The sequence below is a fragment of the Mesoplodon densirostris genome, chromosome 3 (assembly GCF_025265405.1).
Source record: "Mesoplodon densirostris isolate mMesDen1 chromosome 3, mMesDen1 primary haplotype, whole genome shotgun sequence".
Classification (NCBI taxonomy): domain Eukaryota; kingdom Metazoa; phylum Chordata; class Mammalia; order Artiodactyla; family Ziphiidae; genus Mesoplodon; species Mesoplodon densirostris.
The window spans coordinates 152,660,824-152,675,209 of record NC_082663.1 but is presented as its reverse complement, the minus strand read 5'-3'; the positions used below and the strand labels follow the sequence as shown (position 1 = coordinate 152,675,209).

The 14,386-nt window shown below is 66.9% G+C and overlaps 1 protein-coding gene across 4 annotated transcripts; it reads left to right on the top strand.

Moving 5' to 3' along the window:
• MIDN (midnolin) lies at nucleotides 1-8,467 on the top strand. Of its 4 annotated transcripts, none has more exons than XM_060094757.1 (9): nucleotides 1-111; nucleotides 1,325-1,975; nucleotides 3,021-3,108; nucleotides 3,293-3,355; nucleotides 5,336-5,464; nucleotides 5,548-5,853; nucleotides 6,010-6,154; nucleotides 6,377-6,622; nucleotides 7,357-8,467. In XM_060094757.1, the coding sequence occupies exons 2-9, from the start codon at nucleotides 1,743-1,745 to the stop codon at nucleotides 7,632-7,634; spliced, it is 1,488 nt and encodes a 495-aa protein (XP_059950740.1). In that variant the 5' UTR covers nucleotides 1-111; nucleotides 1,325-1,742; the 3' UTR covers nucleotides 7,635-8,467. The 4 variants fall into 4 exon arrangements, with proteins under 4 accessions (XP_059950740.1, XP_059950739.1, XP_059950742.1 ...); XM_060094756.1 differs by having other exon boundaries at nucleotides 4-111; nucleotides 6,007-6,154; XM_060094759.1 differs by lacking the exon at nucleotides 5,336-5,464 and having other exon boundaries at nucleotides 6-111.
• Nucleotides 8,468-14,386: the final 5,919 nt, after the last annotated feature.

Here is a 14,386-nt window from a genome sequence, read left to right as displayed (position 1 = left end):
GATAAAGGCTCGGGGGCCGCCCGCTCGGCCCCAGACCGGCTCCGCCACCGCGCACTCGCCCTGGACGTGGGTACACTCAGGACAGTTGGGACTTCGGACTTGCCTCTCCCGGTGAGTGGGGGGCGGGACCTCGCGGGCCGAGGAAGGGGGTTCCCACTCTAGGCTCTTGAGGGTGCCCCACTTTTCTTTGTTCTTTGAGCAGGCAGTGTTCAAAGGTGTCTCCAGCCCTGGGAAGCCCCCCGGGACGTGGAGTGGGAGGCACTCGGCGCAGCCAGCACAGCCCGGGAGGGACCTCTGCCCCCGCCCCGCCCCCCGGGCACTCCCCCTCCCCGAGAGTGACCTTGAGCTAGTTGCCTTTCCGGCCTCAGTTTCCCCGACTGTGACGCCCCAGTCTCCTGACTTGGAGGCTTCATGCCCCTAGCGAGGCTCCCACAACGCCCGCAGTCCCGTCGGACTGCCCCCTGTCCCTGGAGGCTTCGGCGACCCCTCCCCGGGTCTCCGGGCAGCGCTCCCAGGTGGGGCCGGCAGAGGGCGCGCCGGCGCTGCTGACTCACCGCAGCCCCGAGCGGCGCGCGCGGGCGCAGCCGGGGACGCCGCGTCACGTCACGGCTCGGGCGGGCGCGAGTCGGGAAGCGGGCCCGACCCGCGGGACTGGGGTGGGACGCGAGGTGGCACCGGCGCGGGAGGGCCTCTCCGGCACCGGCCACGTCACCACGGCACCGGCCACGGGGGTGCAGGCCCCGCCCGCAGCTCCACCCCTTGCCGGGGCTTCACGCCTCACGGGTGGGGGCGCCCCGGACCGACCCTCCCGCGAGCCCCCCAGCCTGGGCTCGGCCACGAGGCGCGGGGACCGCGTCCAGCTTCCGCTCGCGGCGGCTTCCCGGATCGGCGCTGGGGGAAGGCCCCGGCTTCCTGCTCCTTCGGCGCGGAGCCACTGCCCTCCCCCACAACGCACCGCCCCAAGCCTGCGCCCCGCGCCCCCCGGGCCAGGCCGCCCGCCCTTTGTTGCGGGCCCGGGCCTTATGAATGGCCGCGGCGGGGCGGGGGCGCGGAGGCGGGCCAGAGCGGAGCTGGCCCCGCCCCCTCCGCGCTCCGCTTGGCCGCCGAGACAGGGGCGGAGCGAGGGGCGGGTCCACGCGGGCACGTGGGGCGGTGCCGCGGGGGCTCCCATTGGCCGGCCCGTGTGGCCTACTGGGAGCTCGGCGCGCGCTGATTGGCCGGCGCGGGCCGGCGGAGTAAGTAGTGAATGGGAGGGGGCGGAGGCCCCCGCCCCTCGGGACGTTGATACATTATAACTTTTTTTTCTTGTTACTTTCACCCCCAGATCCTCCGGCGGCGGCGGCGGCGGCGGCGGCGGCGGCGGCGGCGGCGGCGGCTGTTGCTAAGGGAGGGGACGCGCGGAGAAGCTCGTCCCGAGCGGCAGACGGCCCTGAACGCGGCAGGCTGAGCGGCGCCCTCTCCTCCGGGACCCTTTCCCGCGCCCGCACCCCTTGAAAGGAGCTGAGAGTGTAGTCCCCACCCAGGAAGGTGCCCCGACGAGCCGACGCGACTCCGGAGCGCTACTCGGATTTTTGATTCTTGATTCGCCTTCCGCTCCTGGGACCTTCTCGAAGGGAAAGCGCGCTGCCCCCCGCCCTCAGGGGCCCCGAGGACCCCTGTTTGGGGAGACCCCCGCCCTGCTCGGAGGCGCGGCAAGAATTGGCGGCGCCCCGCGGACTCCAGTCCCCCAGCGCGGGCCGGGGATGGAGCCGCAGCCCGGCGGCGCCCGGAGCTGCCGGCGCGGTGCCCCCGGCGGTGCCTGCGAGCTGGGCCCGGCGGCCGAGACGGCGCCCATGAGCCTGGCCATCCACAGCACGACGGGCACCCGCTACGAGCTGTCGGTGCCCCCCGACGAGACGGTGGAGGGGCTGCGCAAGCGGCTGTCCCAACGCCTCAAAGTGCCCAAGGAGCGCCTGGCGCTGCTCCACAAAGACACGTAGGTACCGCGCGCCCCCAGCCCCCGCGCCCCCCGGGCCCGCCGCCCCCTCTGGCCCCGGCCCCGAGGCGGGAACAAAGAGCGCGCCGCTCGGGGAAGGAAGGGGGCGGCCAGACGGGGGGCGGGGGCGCGCCGCGCGCTCTCGGGCGCCCTCTGCTCGGCCCTGCCAGTCTTGGCCCCCTCCCCCGCCCGGGGTCGCTGCACAAAGGCGGCTGCGAGGGCGCCTCGGGTCGGGCTTAGGCGGCGTCCCCCACCGGAAGGCAGGAGTCCCGGGTGGCGCGGGGGTCCCAGCTACGGGGGTGGGGGGCGCGGCGGCTGCCTCCTCTGCCTGCGACCCGCCGGCTTCCGCATCTGCTCGGCGGCCCCCTCTGCGTCTGGCTGCCTCTCCCCCCACTTGCGTCTCTCTGCCCCCCTTTGTTCTCGCCACCAAGCGCTTCCCGCAGTCTCCCCCTCCCCCCCCCCCGCCGTTTAAATCGCCTCCAGGCTGGGGAGCCCTCCCTCCGCGGGCCTCCGGGGACACGCAGTGTCCATCCCCAGCGGAGGGGCCCCGGTGGGGGAGGGGCGGGAGGGGGAGGGTCTCCTTTGTCTGAGCGGCGGCCGCGGCGGCGGCCTGCGCCAGGGAGGGAGGGAGGGAGGAGGGGAGGCCCGCCCGGCAAAGCCCGGAAAGGCTAAGCGCTTGTCCCGCAGGGACAGCCCAGGCCCCGGTGGTTGAATTACAGGGGGGCGGCCCCAGGGTGGGGGGAAGGTGCCAAGGGGCTAGCTAGGCCTAGATGGTGAAAAACGTGCCTCGCTGAGGCGCAGAGGGAGTGCCCCCAGTCCAGAGTTGGGGTTCCTTGGAAGAAGGGGTCTGCACCGTCAGCAGGGGCTCCCAGGGTCTGACCTCAGGCACGCACACACTCAGGTCTCTGGATCTGGAGGCCACAAGGGGCGGGGGTGATGGACGCCTGTCTCTACCCCACGAGCCCAGCCCTCCCCCACGGACTCCGCTTCCGAGCCCCTGCCTTGTCTTGGTGTAGCCTCACCCTCTTCCTTCCTCCCCACTCAGCCGGCTCAGTTCGGGGAAGCTGCAGGAGTTCGGCGTGGGGGATGGCAGCAAGCTGACGCTCGTGCCCACCGTGGAGGCGGGCCTCATGGTAAATGGCTGGGGCAGTGCGCCCCCAGGCCCCACACTGACAGGCAGTTCCCTCCCCTTCGAGCACAGTCCCCGTCATGCACTGGACCCCTTCCCCTCAGGGCCGCCCACCCCACCCGTCAAGCGGGGCCCTCCCAACCCCGGGGCTCGGGTGCGTCCTCAGGGTCTCTTCTTCCTCTCTCTAGTCTCAGGCCTCCAGGCCAGAACAGTCTGTGATGCAGGCCCTCGAGAGCTTGACTGAGACCCAGGTAAGACCCGCGCCGGCCCCCTCCTGGCCCTTGGGGGCAGCAGGCCCAGTGCCCGGCCACTCTGGAGAGCCTGGGGGTTGTTTGTGCTCCCAGCAGGCCTGTGAGGAGGGGAGGGGACGCGCCGCTCCGCCTTCGTGCCAGCTTGGCCTGGTCACCCAGCTTCCTATTCCTCCTCCCCGCCCCCCCCAGCACTCACCACCTGACCTTGAGAGCCTTCTCTCCCACGGTGGCCGCCATGGGGGAGGGGGCCTAGCTTTCACAAGCCTGCCTGCGGGGTGACCTTGGCCCATGCTCCCACACCACCAGGCCTGCGTCCCCAGCCCCACCAGCTTTGCTGAGGCGCTCTCCCCCGGCCCCACTGCGGTTTCCCCAGAGCGACCTTTTTAACATTTCTGATGGGGGAGGGATAGGACTGGGTGATACTCTTTCCGCCTTCTGTGACCCCATTGCGAGGGGTGGGGAGTCACCCCTCCCCCTTCTCCCTCTGCCCTTTGTTCTCTGCCCCAAAAAGGGGAGGGGGCGGGGGCGCCCAGCCCCTGGGGCCAGCACAGACCAGACAGGATGTTAGGAAAATATTTAGTAAGCGCCCGGGAGGGCGATGAGGAGGAAGGCTGGGGCTGGCCCACACTGGGTTCCCGGTTTTGTTGCAGCTTTTTTCTTTTTTCTTTCCCCCTCCTTTCCTCATTTTTCTGGCAGCGGGGCCCTCCTCCCAGGAGGGTGACACAGGCCTCAGCTATCCGCCCGCTGCCAGGGTGGGGGTGGCAGGTCCCCGGCCTCCCCGGCTGGGCTGGGCTGGCTCCCGGCCTCAGGAACCTGCTCAGCGGCTTCCCTTCCTCCTGCCCTGAGGCCCTTGCCCCCTCCCGGCGTGTAGCATCCTGCCCTCACCAACCGGCTGGCGCGGAGGAGTTGGGGGGGGAACCCAGGAGCTGGGTGGTCTGCCGACAGGAGGAGCAGTGGGGTGGGGGGAGAGCCAGGGTCCCTGGAGCCGGGTGGGGCTGGCGTGTGCTTTCCTGGGGCAGATGTGAACTGAGCTCCCTGCTCCTGGGGGGGGCTGTGGTTGGCAGGGGGCCCCTGGGCGTGTTTGGTTCACATCCGCTGCAGGGTGTCTACGTCAGGAGGGAGATGGGAGGCTCTGGGCGGAGTGACTGGGCTCCCAGAGCTGCTTCTCCTCCTGGCACCGAGTCATGCCTGCCCGTTCACCCTCCCCTGGGAGGAAGTTGCAGGGTGGAGTGTGGGGGGGACACTCCAGCTGCTCTTGGGAAGCCACCCCAGGCCCTTCCTGCAAAGGGCATCTCTGGGGCTGGGGAGGGCGTGTGCACAGGGACTGCGGGGTGGGGGCTGCGCTTGGCCCGCCTCCTTTGCCTTCTCCCCACGGCCCCCAAGCAGGGAAGGTTACGCCAGTCGCTGCCAGCAGGGAGGGGGTGGTTCTGAGTCATCGCGGCCTGTGTCACTTCTCAGAAACCTCCGCCCCATCCTGGCCCGGGGAGAGCACGGTACTGGCCGGGCCCCAGAGGAGGGGTCCAGTGCAGATGGGGGTCATATGCACCCCTCGCCCGCCGCGAAGGGGCTGCCAGACTGGAGGTTCACGTTTGAATGGGCTGTGTTGAGGCCATGGGAGACTCGGGCCCCAGGGAACCGGTCAGGGCCCCCCCAGCGCCCACAGAGGGCCTCCCCCTCAGCCTCTGGCCCCGCCCAGAACAGATAAATATTTATCTTGAGAAAGCAAAGGTTAGGACAAGAATTTGTCCAGGAATTCCGCCCACTCTCTGCTCCAGTGGCTTAGCTGGGAGGGGGCCTGAGCTAGGCCCCTGCAGTGTTCACTGGTGAGAGAGGGTGGGGAAGAGGTGTGAGATGAGGGTTCTTTGAGGGCAGTGATTGCTGGCTGGGCCCCGCCCCCTCTGGCCTCGGTTTCCCCTTGAAAGAACCAAGCTGGCCAGGGCGGGCCAGGCCCCCGTCTCACCCGCCTCTGTCCCCCCACAGCCCCCAGCGGCGCCCAGCCCGGGCCGGGCTGGCGGAGGCAGCTTCCGGAAATACCGATTCATTTTATTTAAGCATCCGTGGCACCGACAGGGACCCCAGAGCCCAGAGAGGGGCGGCGAGAGGCCCCAGGTCACGCAGCGCGGGGGGCCGGGCCGGGCCGGGCTGGGGGCACCGCAGGCTGGAGCCCTGGGCTGACGGGCTACTCTCTGCAGGTCAGTGACTTCTTGTCGGGCCGCTCGCCGCTGACCCTGGCGCTGCGCGTGGGTGACCATATGATGTTCGTCCAGCTGCAGCTCGCAGCCCAGCACGCCCCACTGCAGCACCGCCACGTACTGGCTGCCGCCGCCGCTGCTGCCCGTGGAGACCCCAGCATGACCACCACTCCTGTGTCCTCTACCTGCCGGCCAATGTCCAGTGCCGCCCGCGTCCCCCCAGTGCCCACCGGCCCTGCGCCTGCGTCCTCCCCTGTCACAGCCGGCTCCTTCCGCTCCCACTCGGCCTCTGCAACCTGCCCCGAGGTGAGTCTGGGGGAGGACGTGGCGGGAGAACGTCAGAGCCCCGGGTACGTCTTTTGTGTCAAGGGCCGTCCCCAGACCCTGAGCTGGTGCTGGTCTGGTGGGTGATCCCCTGACCCTGAACCCCAAAGCTCATGTGCCTCCCTCCCCCATCAGCAGATGGACTGTTCCCCCCCTGCCAGCGCCAGTGCCAGCCCTACGTCCGCCGCCGGGGGCAGCCCCACGTCCCGCTCCCGCAAACCTGGCGCAGTCATCGAGAGCTTCGTGAACCATGCCCCGGGGGTCTTCTCAGGGACCTTCTCTGGTAGGTGTCGTGGCGTGCCCCGCGAGCAGTCACATGGACCCACGCCAGGGATGGGACACGCTCCCCGGGATCTCCATGCATGTGCCTGGCCATACAGCAGGCCACGTGTCCTCATGGGTGGGTGCGAGTGCCCGTGTCACCCAGGGGTTCCGCCTGCACACATGGGACCCGGGCACTGCTGAGGCCTCACGTCCACCACTGGGGTCCTCATCCATACCGCAGGTACGCTGCACCCCAACTGCCAGGACAGCAGCGGGCGGCCGAGGCGGGACATCGGCACCATCCTGCAGATCCTCAACGACCTCCTGAGTGCCACGCGGCACTACCAGGGCATGCCCCCATCGCTTACCCAGCTGAGGTGCCACGCCCAGTGTGCCCCGGACCTCGCCCCCAAAACTACCTCCTGCGAGAAGCTGGCGGCCGCGGCCCCGGCCTCCCTGAGCCAGGCCCGCCTGTGCAAGCCCCCGGGTGAGTGTCCGCCCCCACCCCACCCCGTTCTGGGTCTCTCAAGGCCCCTCTGTGCGCTTCTCAGAGCAGCTGAGCCACTGGTGGCGGGGAGGGGGCCGCCAGCTGCCACTCGCCCTGCTCCGCAGGCGCGTGTAGAGAAGGGAGTGTGTGTGCTGGAGGCACACAGCATCTTTGTGCCCTCCCGGGGGGGGGTCCATCCTCACTTCCTCCTCGCCCCCCTCAGGCACCTTCTCCAGATGGTGCGTGGGGCCTCTGTGAATGGGCCAGTCAGGCCGAGGAGGGGGTTAGTTTCCCCTCCCGCTCAAGGGCGGCCTGTGCCGCCCCGCCACCACAGAGATGTGGTTATTCCGGACGCCTCCGGAGTCCTGTAGAACCGTGATGTGGGACCCCAGGCCCGGTCTCAAAGGGGAAACCAAGGCACAGCCTGAGTCCTATCCTGGGTCACAGAAATAGCCTAAAGGGTTCAAGCTCCAGCTCATTTTTATGCTAGCCGTGTCCCCAGCGCCTGGCTCAGGCCAGCCCCTGCCCTCATGGAGCTCACAGCCCGCTGGTCAGCAGACGTGGAATTAACGACCTAAAAGTTCAGCAGACCCTCTTGACCCCCTCACTCGCTGGAGGGAGCGTCCACGAGGGCTGGACCGGGCCTGATGCCCATCTGCTGCGGGTCCTCGCGTTTGGTTGGGAGTCTGGCCTCCAAGGGGCCCTCAGGGTCATGGTCACTGCCTCCTCTGCAGGGGACCGGCTGCGGCAGACGGAAAACCGAGCCACCCGCTGTAAGGTGGAGCGCCTGCAGCTGCTGCTCCAGCAGAAACGGCTCCGCAGAAAGGCCCGGCGCGACGCCCGGGGCCCCTACCACTGGCCGCCCAGCCGCAAGGCCGGCCGCAGCGACAGCACTGGCGGCGGGGGAGGCGGCGGCCCCAGTGAGGCGGCCGGCTTGGGCCTCGACTTCGAGGACGCCGTCTGGAAGCCAGAAGTGAACCCCGACATCAAGTCAGAGTTCGTGGTGGCCTAGGAACCCTGTCCATCGCCCCAGCCCAAGGTGGCCTGTGAGCGTGGCCCCACGCAGGAGGGCCAGCGGCTGGCCGGTGCAGTGGGGCGCTTCCTCCTCCCGGTTACGCGGCCTTTTTTTTTTTTTTTTTTTGAAATTTCACTTCCTACCGTGGTTTTCCGAACTCTCCATGGACTTGGGTTCCTGCCTCCTCTGTTTGGCTCACACTCCCCGCCCCTCCCTCCATCTCCCATCCTCATCCCCGACCTGGCCGGGTCCCTCCCGCCCACCTTCCCAAGCTCCAAATATGTAGCAGTCTTTCCAGATGGTTGAGAGCGGAGACAAGGAAGCCGCCCCCCCCTTCCGTTCTGCCGCCCTCCCCACCCTTTTCAGGTTGAAGTCAAAAATGTAGATGCCTCATTATGCACTTTACAGACAGGGAAGGGGGCCGCGGAGAGGAGAGGCCCCCACCACAAACCCTGGCCCTAAAACAACTCGGCAGGTGCGACCTTGACCGCCAGGGACTGTTTCTCTTCCACATCCATACTCTTCCTGGTCTCTCCTTTTCCATCTTCCTTTTTCCTGGGAAAGAAAAGAAAAGCCGTTTCAGGGGAGAGGCTGGCCAGAGCCTGCCTTGCGGTGTGCGCTGGGGTGCGTGGGGGGTGGGGGACCTTTTCCTGCCAGGAAAGGAGAGGGAGGGAGGGGAGGTGCCCGCCGCCAGCCTGCACCCCGTCCACGCACTGTGCGACTTCCTTCAGCGCTACCCCACCGCCCCACCCCGTTTTTCTGAGCTTGGGGTATTTATAGACTATTAATTTTCTGACTGAGCCAATAGTGGTTGGGAATCTCTTGAAAAATACGGAGAGCAATGGCTGGGGGGGCGGGCTTGACGCCCCCAGCCCTCCTTCCCCACCCAACCTGAGGGATCTGGGCCTGTGGACTGTGTCTGGGGGCCCTCCGGCAGCTGGGAGGGGAGGGGAGGGGGTGCTGAGCTGTGAAACCCCAGGAGGGGCAACGCTGTGTAGCATTAACCCCCTTGGGGGGGGTTCGCTGCTGGTCTAATTTGGACCCTCCCCACTCATGCCCATGCCCCAGGGGCATCCCCCAGGGTAGACCTCCCCCCCCCTTACTGGGGCCATTTCAGTGGGGGTGGAGGGTTTTTTTCATTCACTTTTATTTTTTACTGATAATGGAGATGTTTGGGCCCTGCCCCCCACCTGTCAGTCTCGTCCTGGCCCCGCCCCTCTGTGCTGCGCAACACCCCTCGCCCTCTGCCTGCCCCTCCCTCCTAGATGAACCCCAGGTCCTCACCCTGCCCCCGGTTATGTGTTTAAAGTTAATGGTTTCAGATGTGAACATCTTGTGTTAACTGTAGCTCTGTAAATTTTTTGTGGGGGGGGGGTGGGCAGGGAGGGGTCAGAGGGTAGGGGTCAAGGATCTTTGTTTTTGTTTTCGTTTTTCCAAAAAAAAAAAAGAAAAAAAAGGGGCGGGTTTGTTTTTGAAGCGCTGTCTTGGATATCTATTTAATGTGTGTTCTGATGGGGTTTTTTTTTTAACGATTTTTAAATAACGTCTGTGCCTCCGCTGGTCTGAGGGTGGAGGCCCCAGGCAGGAACCGCCCACCCCTCTCTGCCCTCGCCAGGGCCCCCCCCCAAGAAAGCATTACCCACCCTCGGGGGGTCGGGCTGTGGGGTGTCCCAGCACCTTGCGGGAGTTTCCAGTATGAAAACGTGAAATTGGAAAAGAAAAAAGTCTACACAAACACCGTGATTTCAAGGAATAAACAGAAAATGAAACACAAGTGAACCTCCGGCCTGCTCATCTCGGGGGGTGGGGTGGTCTTGGTTGTCACAGAGTGGGCTGAGTACGGTAGGGGGTGATCTGTCTCAGGAGGGTCGGGTTAGATGCTGGGGTAGCCCGCCACCCCAGGGAGTGGGAGGTGGAACGTGCTCCCAGGGCGCCCAGCGGGGGTAGGGGCGCGTCCCGGAACAGTTCCCACGCCCCCTCCCCGCCTTGGGGTGAGGGTGGGCAGGAAGCCGCCTGGCGGGGAAGGGAGGGGCCGGCTACTTCCCGGTACCCAAGGCCGGAAGTCCTGCAGGGTGTGGGCACGGGGTTGCCCGCCTGTGTGCCCTGGGTGGGGCCTCTCGGTTCTAGGCTCTAAAGTGGGCTGCAGGCGAGCCCAGGGACTCAGTCTCCAGGGAGACTTGGCCGCAGGCTCTGCGCCACGGTTTCCCCAGCCCCAGAAAGGGGGAAGCAGCTCCATCCGTCCGCCCACGCGTGGGGGCCCAGCCTGAGGACCCCTGACCCGAGCCCCACCCCTGAGGTATGGCGCCAGGCCTCCAGAGCACCCCCTCTCCCTCCCAGAGTCAAGCCAGGGCCTGGGGCTGGCGCTCGAGGCCTCCTGGTTTGGCTCCACCCAGCCCTGCGTGGACTCCCTTCGGCCTGCCCGGCCTTGCATTCCAGCGCTCCCCATCCCTGACCATCGTGATTGAACCTCCGGGCCGTGCCCTACCCAGGAACACCCCTAGCCAGTGCCCCTGCTTTGCCTTGGAACGTCCCCGGTCTGAATCTCCCACCCCTGCCCACCTGGAGCTCTCTGAGGGCCGGGCCAGGTGGCGAGTCCCACCTTCATCCACTTTGGGGCTGGGCAAAGACACACAATCATAACAACACTGAAGGTCATTTCACATGTATTTCCTCACTTAACGCAGCCACCTAAGAGAACTAATTACCCTCCCATTTGGTAGATGAGAAAACCGAGGCCCAAAGAGAAATACCGTTTGCTCCAGAGCACTGGGGTGATTGTTACATTAGTGACCACCATCCCCCGGCTGATTTCTTATACCCCAAGACCCTGCCCTCCCAAGCCTCAGTTCTAGGAGTCCCGCCCATGGGGAAGGGAAACAGGTGCAGTCCCAGGAGTGTCCTGGGAGCAGCTTGCTAAGGCCTTTCTGTCCCTCTTGCCACCCAGTCACCCCCAAATCATCGCACGCCCACGCCAGGAAGGTAGGATGCCCAGGTCAGACTGATCCCTTCAGACCTTCAGGTCAAAGGCGCAAACGTCCCCGCGGGCCCGGAGGACCGCAGGGTCGAAGTGTGGGTGGGACAGCTCAGGTCGAACCCCCTGCCCACGCACCGGGTCCCCGGAGGTCAGGGCTGTGACCCAGGTGGCTGCTACAGGGCTGGGTGGGAGATGCGGAAGGAGGGAGTAGATGGTGGCACCCGCTGAATCACGGGGGCTGTGTCTGCACGCTGCAGAGCAGGGGACACTTGGTCTACTGCCGGGGAACTCACTCCTCAGGGCGCTGCCTGGCGCCCAGCCCTGGGGTCCGAGGGTCACAGCCCTGCCCGGGAGTCCTAGAAGAACCCCACCCCGGTTGGGTGCTGCGGCCATTGGCCCCTTCCCACTGCGCAGGCCTGAAACGCACACACCTGAGGCGGGGGCTGAGAGGGGAGAGGTGCCCAGCCAAGGGGGTGCAGCGACCGGAGAGGCAGCAGGCCAGGCCACGTGGGCGTGGGCAGCACGGAAAGGTAAACCGAGGCCCGGAGTAGGCAGGGGCCGCGGAATCACAGGGGGCGGGGACGGCCCTGCATCGCCCCCTCCCCGCATTGAGGAAAAAGTTGAATGGGAGGGGGCGGCCCCCGGAAGCCCGCAGGGATGGAAACGCGGCTTCCATGGCAACGCGCCGCGAACCGGGCCTGACGTCACCGTGGGGCGGGCGCCCCGCCCGCCCCCGCCCTCGCGTCGAGCGGCCGAGGCCCCGCCCACCCCTGGGACGCCTCATTGGTGGCCACGTCGTTCCCTCTTCCGCACTCACCAATAGCTGCGCGGGGTTGCCGCCCGGAGGTGGGACTGCGGCGTGGCCCGGCTGAGTGCGCAGGCGCGGCACGGCGCGGAGGCGTGCGGCCCCGGCGGCCGCGCGTCCTCAGTTTGGAGGCGGGATGCGCGCCAAGGGGTCTGACGCCTGCGACAGCTCCGGGACGGAAGAGGGGGCGTACCCGGGGGCGCTGCACGTGCACCCCCCCTTCTAAGCCGGGCCATTGCCTGTTGCCCCCTCCCCACGATCCCGTGTGCGCGAGCCCCGGGCTGGGGGGAGCGCAGGGCGAGGAGCGGGAGGAGGGCACTTGGATTGAGGCCCTGCCAAAGGAATAGGACTTTGCCAAGGATAGGAAGAGGGAACTGGTGCCCCAGGTGGGGGGCATGGCGTGTGCAAATGTCTGAAGACGTGAAAGCGGGTGCATTTGGGGAACAACTGGGAAGTCAATTTGGGGGGCCTAAACCGAAAGGCGAAGGCAAGGACTCGAAAAGGGTGATTCCTCAAGTCTGGCTTGGGGGTGATGAGATGGGAACCCCAAGGAGCAGGGGCGGGTGGAGAGGGCAAAGGCCAGAACATCCCAGGAGCTTTCTGGACGCCCTGCTTGGGCTTTAAAGAAGCCTGGGAAGGGACCGATGGGGCATTGTCTGAACGTGGCCTCTGGGTCACAGTGTGGTGGTTGGCAAGGGGGCTGCAGGGAGCTCGGAGATTGGAGGAAGGGGAGCAGTTGGAGACGCCCCTGTGCACCTGGAAGCTTACAAGCCAGGAGCCGGGACAGTTGGGGGCCCGTGGGGGCTTATGGTGGCAGGAAGTCCTCGTCACTGCCTGGCTGAGGCCCAGTTTTGCTGTGGCCAGGAGTCCACTCTGAAAAGGCAGCAGGCTGCGGTCGTCGTAAACAGGGTCGCCTTTGCCGGGTGGCGAGGATGTGAGCAAACCTTTGGTCCGAGGTTAGCCCCTAGGGCTAGCCGGGCGGGCAGAGAGCCCTGAGACTGATGGAGGTTGGGGCTGGCGGTGTGGACAGGTGTGGCTACCAAAGTGTGGAGTCCGGACGGAGGCCTGGATCCAGGTGCTGGCTTCTGGGGTGATGAGGCAGCTGTGGGCGGGCAACAGAAGGTCACTGGGGTCACGTCTTTCTGCTGGAGGCCAGAGTCCCCTGGGGGCGGCCAAATGGGTAATTGGGGCAAGCTGCACGGTTTTGAAGTGCCAAAGGACGCGGTGAGGGGTGGCTTGGGAAGAAGGCAGGGAGGAGCCAGGCCTCTAGGAAGATGAGAGGGAGTGGTGCCCCGCTGGGGCCAGCTCCGGCATCCCCAGCACCCGGCGGCTGCCCCAGCACAGCCACCCCTACCGCGCCTGGCGGGAACGCCCTCCTCTCCAGGCACCTTGGGAACGGGAGTCGCCGAGCTACGGCCGAGGGTGCTGGGGCCCCACCCACGGCCGCCCAGACCTGGGAGGGCAGAGGACAGGCAGCCGCCGGTGTCACTCGGGATGGGAGATCGTCCAGCCCGCAGGCGCGGGCGGGGCCGCTGTCACCTGGGGCCCTTCCACGACTGGAGACTGCCCTTCGGAGGGGACTCTGTCCTAGGCCTGCTGCCTCTGTTCCCCCCACCCACGTGTGCCCCTCCCCCTGCTCCCTCTGAGTTCTCTTTTCCTGTGTCTTTCTGTTTTCCTCTTTCCGCCTTCCTCGATCTCTGGGCCTGTCTGTATTTCTGTCCGGGTCTCCATCTCTCCCTGGAGGTCTCTTCTCTATCTTCCTCCCTTCTCGGTCTCACCGGCTCCTCCTCCCGGCCCCTCTCCTGCTTCCGCCCCCTCTCGGGGGCACCCTCCCTCACCCCCCGCACACATTCCAGCCTCCACCCCCGCCTCGCCGCCCCTCCCTGGGGCCAGCTGCTGCGGCGTTCGGTGCCCGGGATGCTGGGAGTGGGCTTGAGCCGGGGTCAGAGGTCGGGAGCGGGCGGGGGCTGGGGAGGGCACCCCCTAACTCTTCTGGAATGTGGGCGGGGCCGGCCCCACGGGGTCTGGGGGAGGAGGTCGCCCGCCGGCAGGCGGAGCCGGTGGCCCGAGACAGCTGGCTACATCTGCCCTGCACACGGCCCACACCCCAGACGCTATCCATAGGCCTCGCGGAAAATCAACACAAGCCCAGACGCCCACGCAGGGCCTCTTACCGCCACCAGACCCAGACCAACCCGTCTCCCCGTCCCACACACGCGCTGCACACCCTCCGCAGTCAACGGGTACATACCGATCCCACCTGAGTGACAGGCTCCGGCTCTGCAGCACAGGGACCCCAATGCACACTGCCCCCACACCCCCAAACCCGCCCCAAGCTACACTTTGGGGGCCACAACCTCAATCAACTGTGTGACCCTCAAAACCCACTCTCACCCTGGGCCAAGACCTCCCTGACAAAACCCGCAAAATTGAAGGTCACACCAGGCAGCCCAAACTCAGACCCTCAGAGACGCAGCTCAGCCGAGGCGGCACCCAAACTCGCGGACGCTCCAGCCACAAACACTACCCACGCACCGTGCGCGCCTGCAGGCCCAGCCGAGCAGAGCCGGCCACCGGACTGGGGCAGGTGCAGGGGCCTGTGTGCGCCCTCAGAAGAAGTGGGGCTTCCTCCGGCATGGCCAGCGATTCCCTGAGTGTCCTGAGACATGGAGAAAGAAGAGAACAGCAGAGAACTGGGAGCTTCTCCGTGGTGTGTTTTTGTCACCGGCTGCCCTTCCATCACCCCCGCTGACCCCAGGAGATGCTGCTGCTGTGCCCACTTCTCAGATGATGCACCCTAGGCTCAGACAGGAGCCCGGACACCGCCTACCTGCACAGCTGGGCACCGGGCCGTTGCTGACCCTCCAGGGTGGGATGGTGATCGAAGGCTGGACGAGGTCCATGGGCACCTGTGTCCGCCTGCTTGGGTGTGGAGGCCAGGACGTGGGACTGCTGTGTGCGGCCACCTGG

What these genes read in the sequence shown, in the direction of transcription:
- MIDN (XM_060094756.1), top strand. Translation starts at nt 1,743, where the DNA reads ATGGAGCCGCAGCCCGGCGGCGCCCGGAGCTGCCGGCGCGGTGCCCCC. An exon ending in CCTCTGCAACCTGCCCCGAG is followed by an intron (nt 5,854 to 6,006) that starts GTGAGTCTGGGG and finishes CTCCCCCATCAG; the next exon opens with CAGATGGACTGTTCCCCCCC. An exon ending in CCGCCTGTGCAAGCCCCCGG is followed by an intron (nt 6,623 to 7,356) that starts GTGAGTGTCCGC and finishes CCTCCTCTGCAG; the next exon opens with GGGACCGGCTGCGGCAGACG.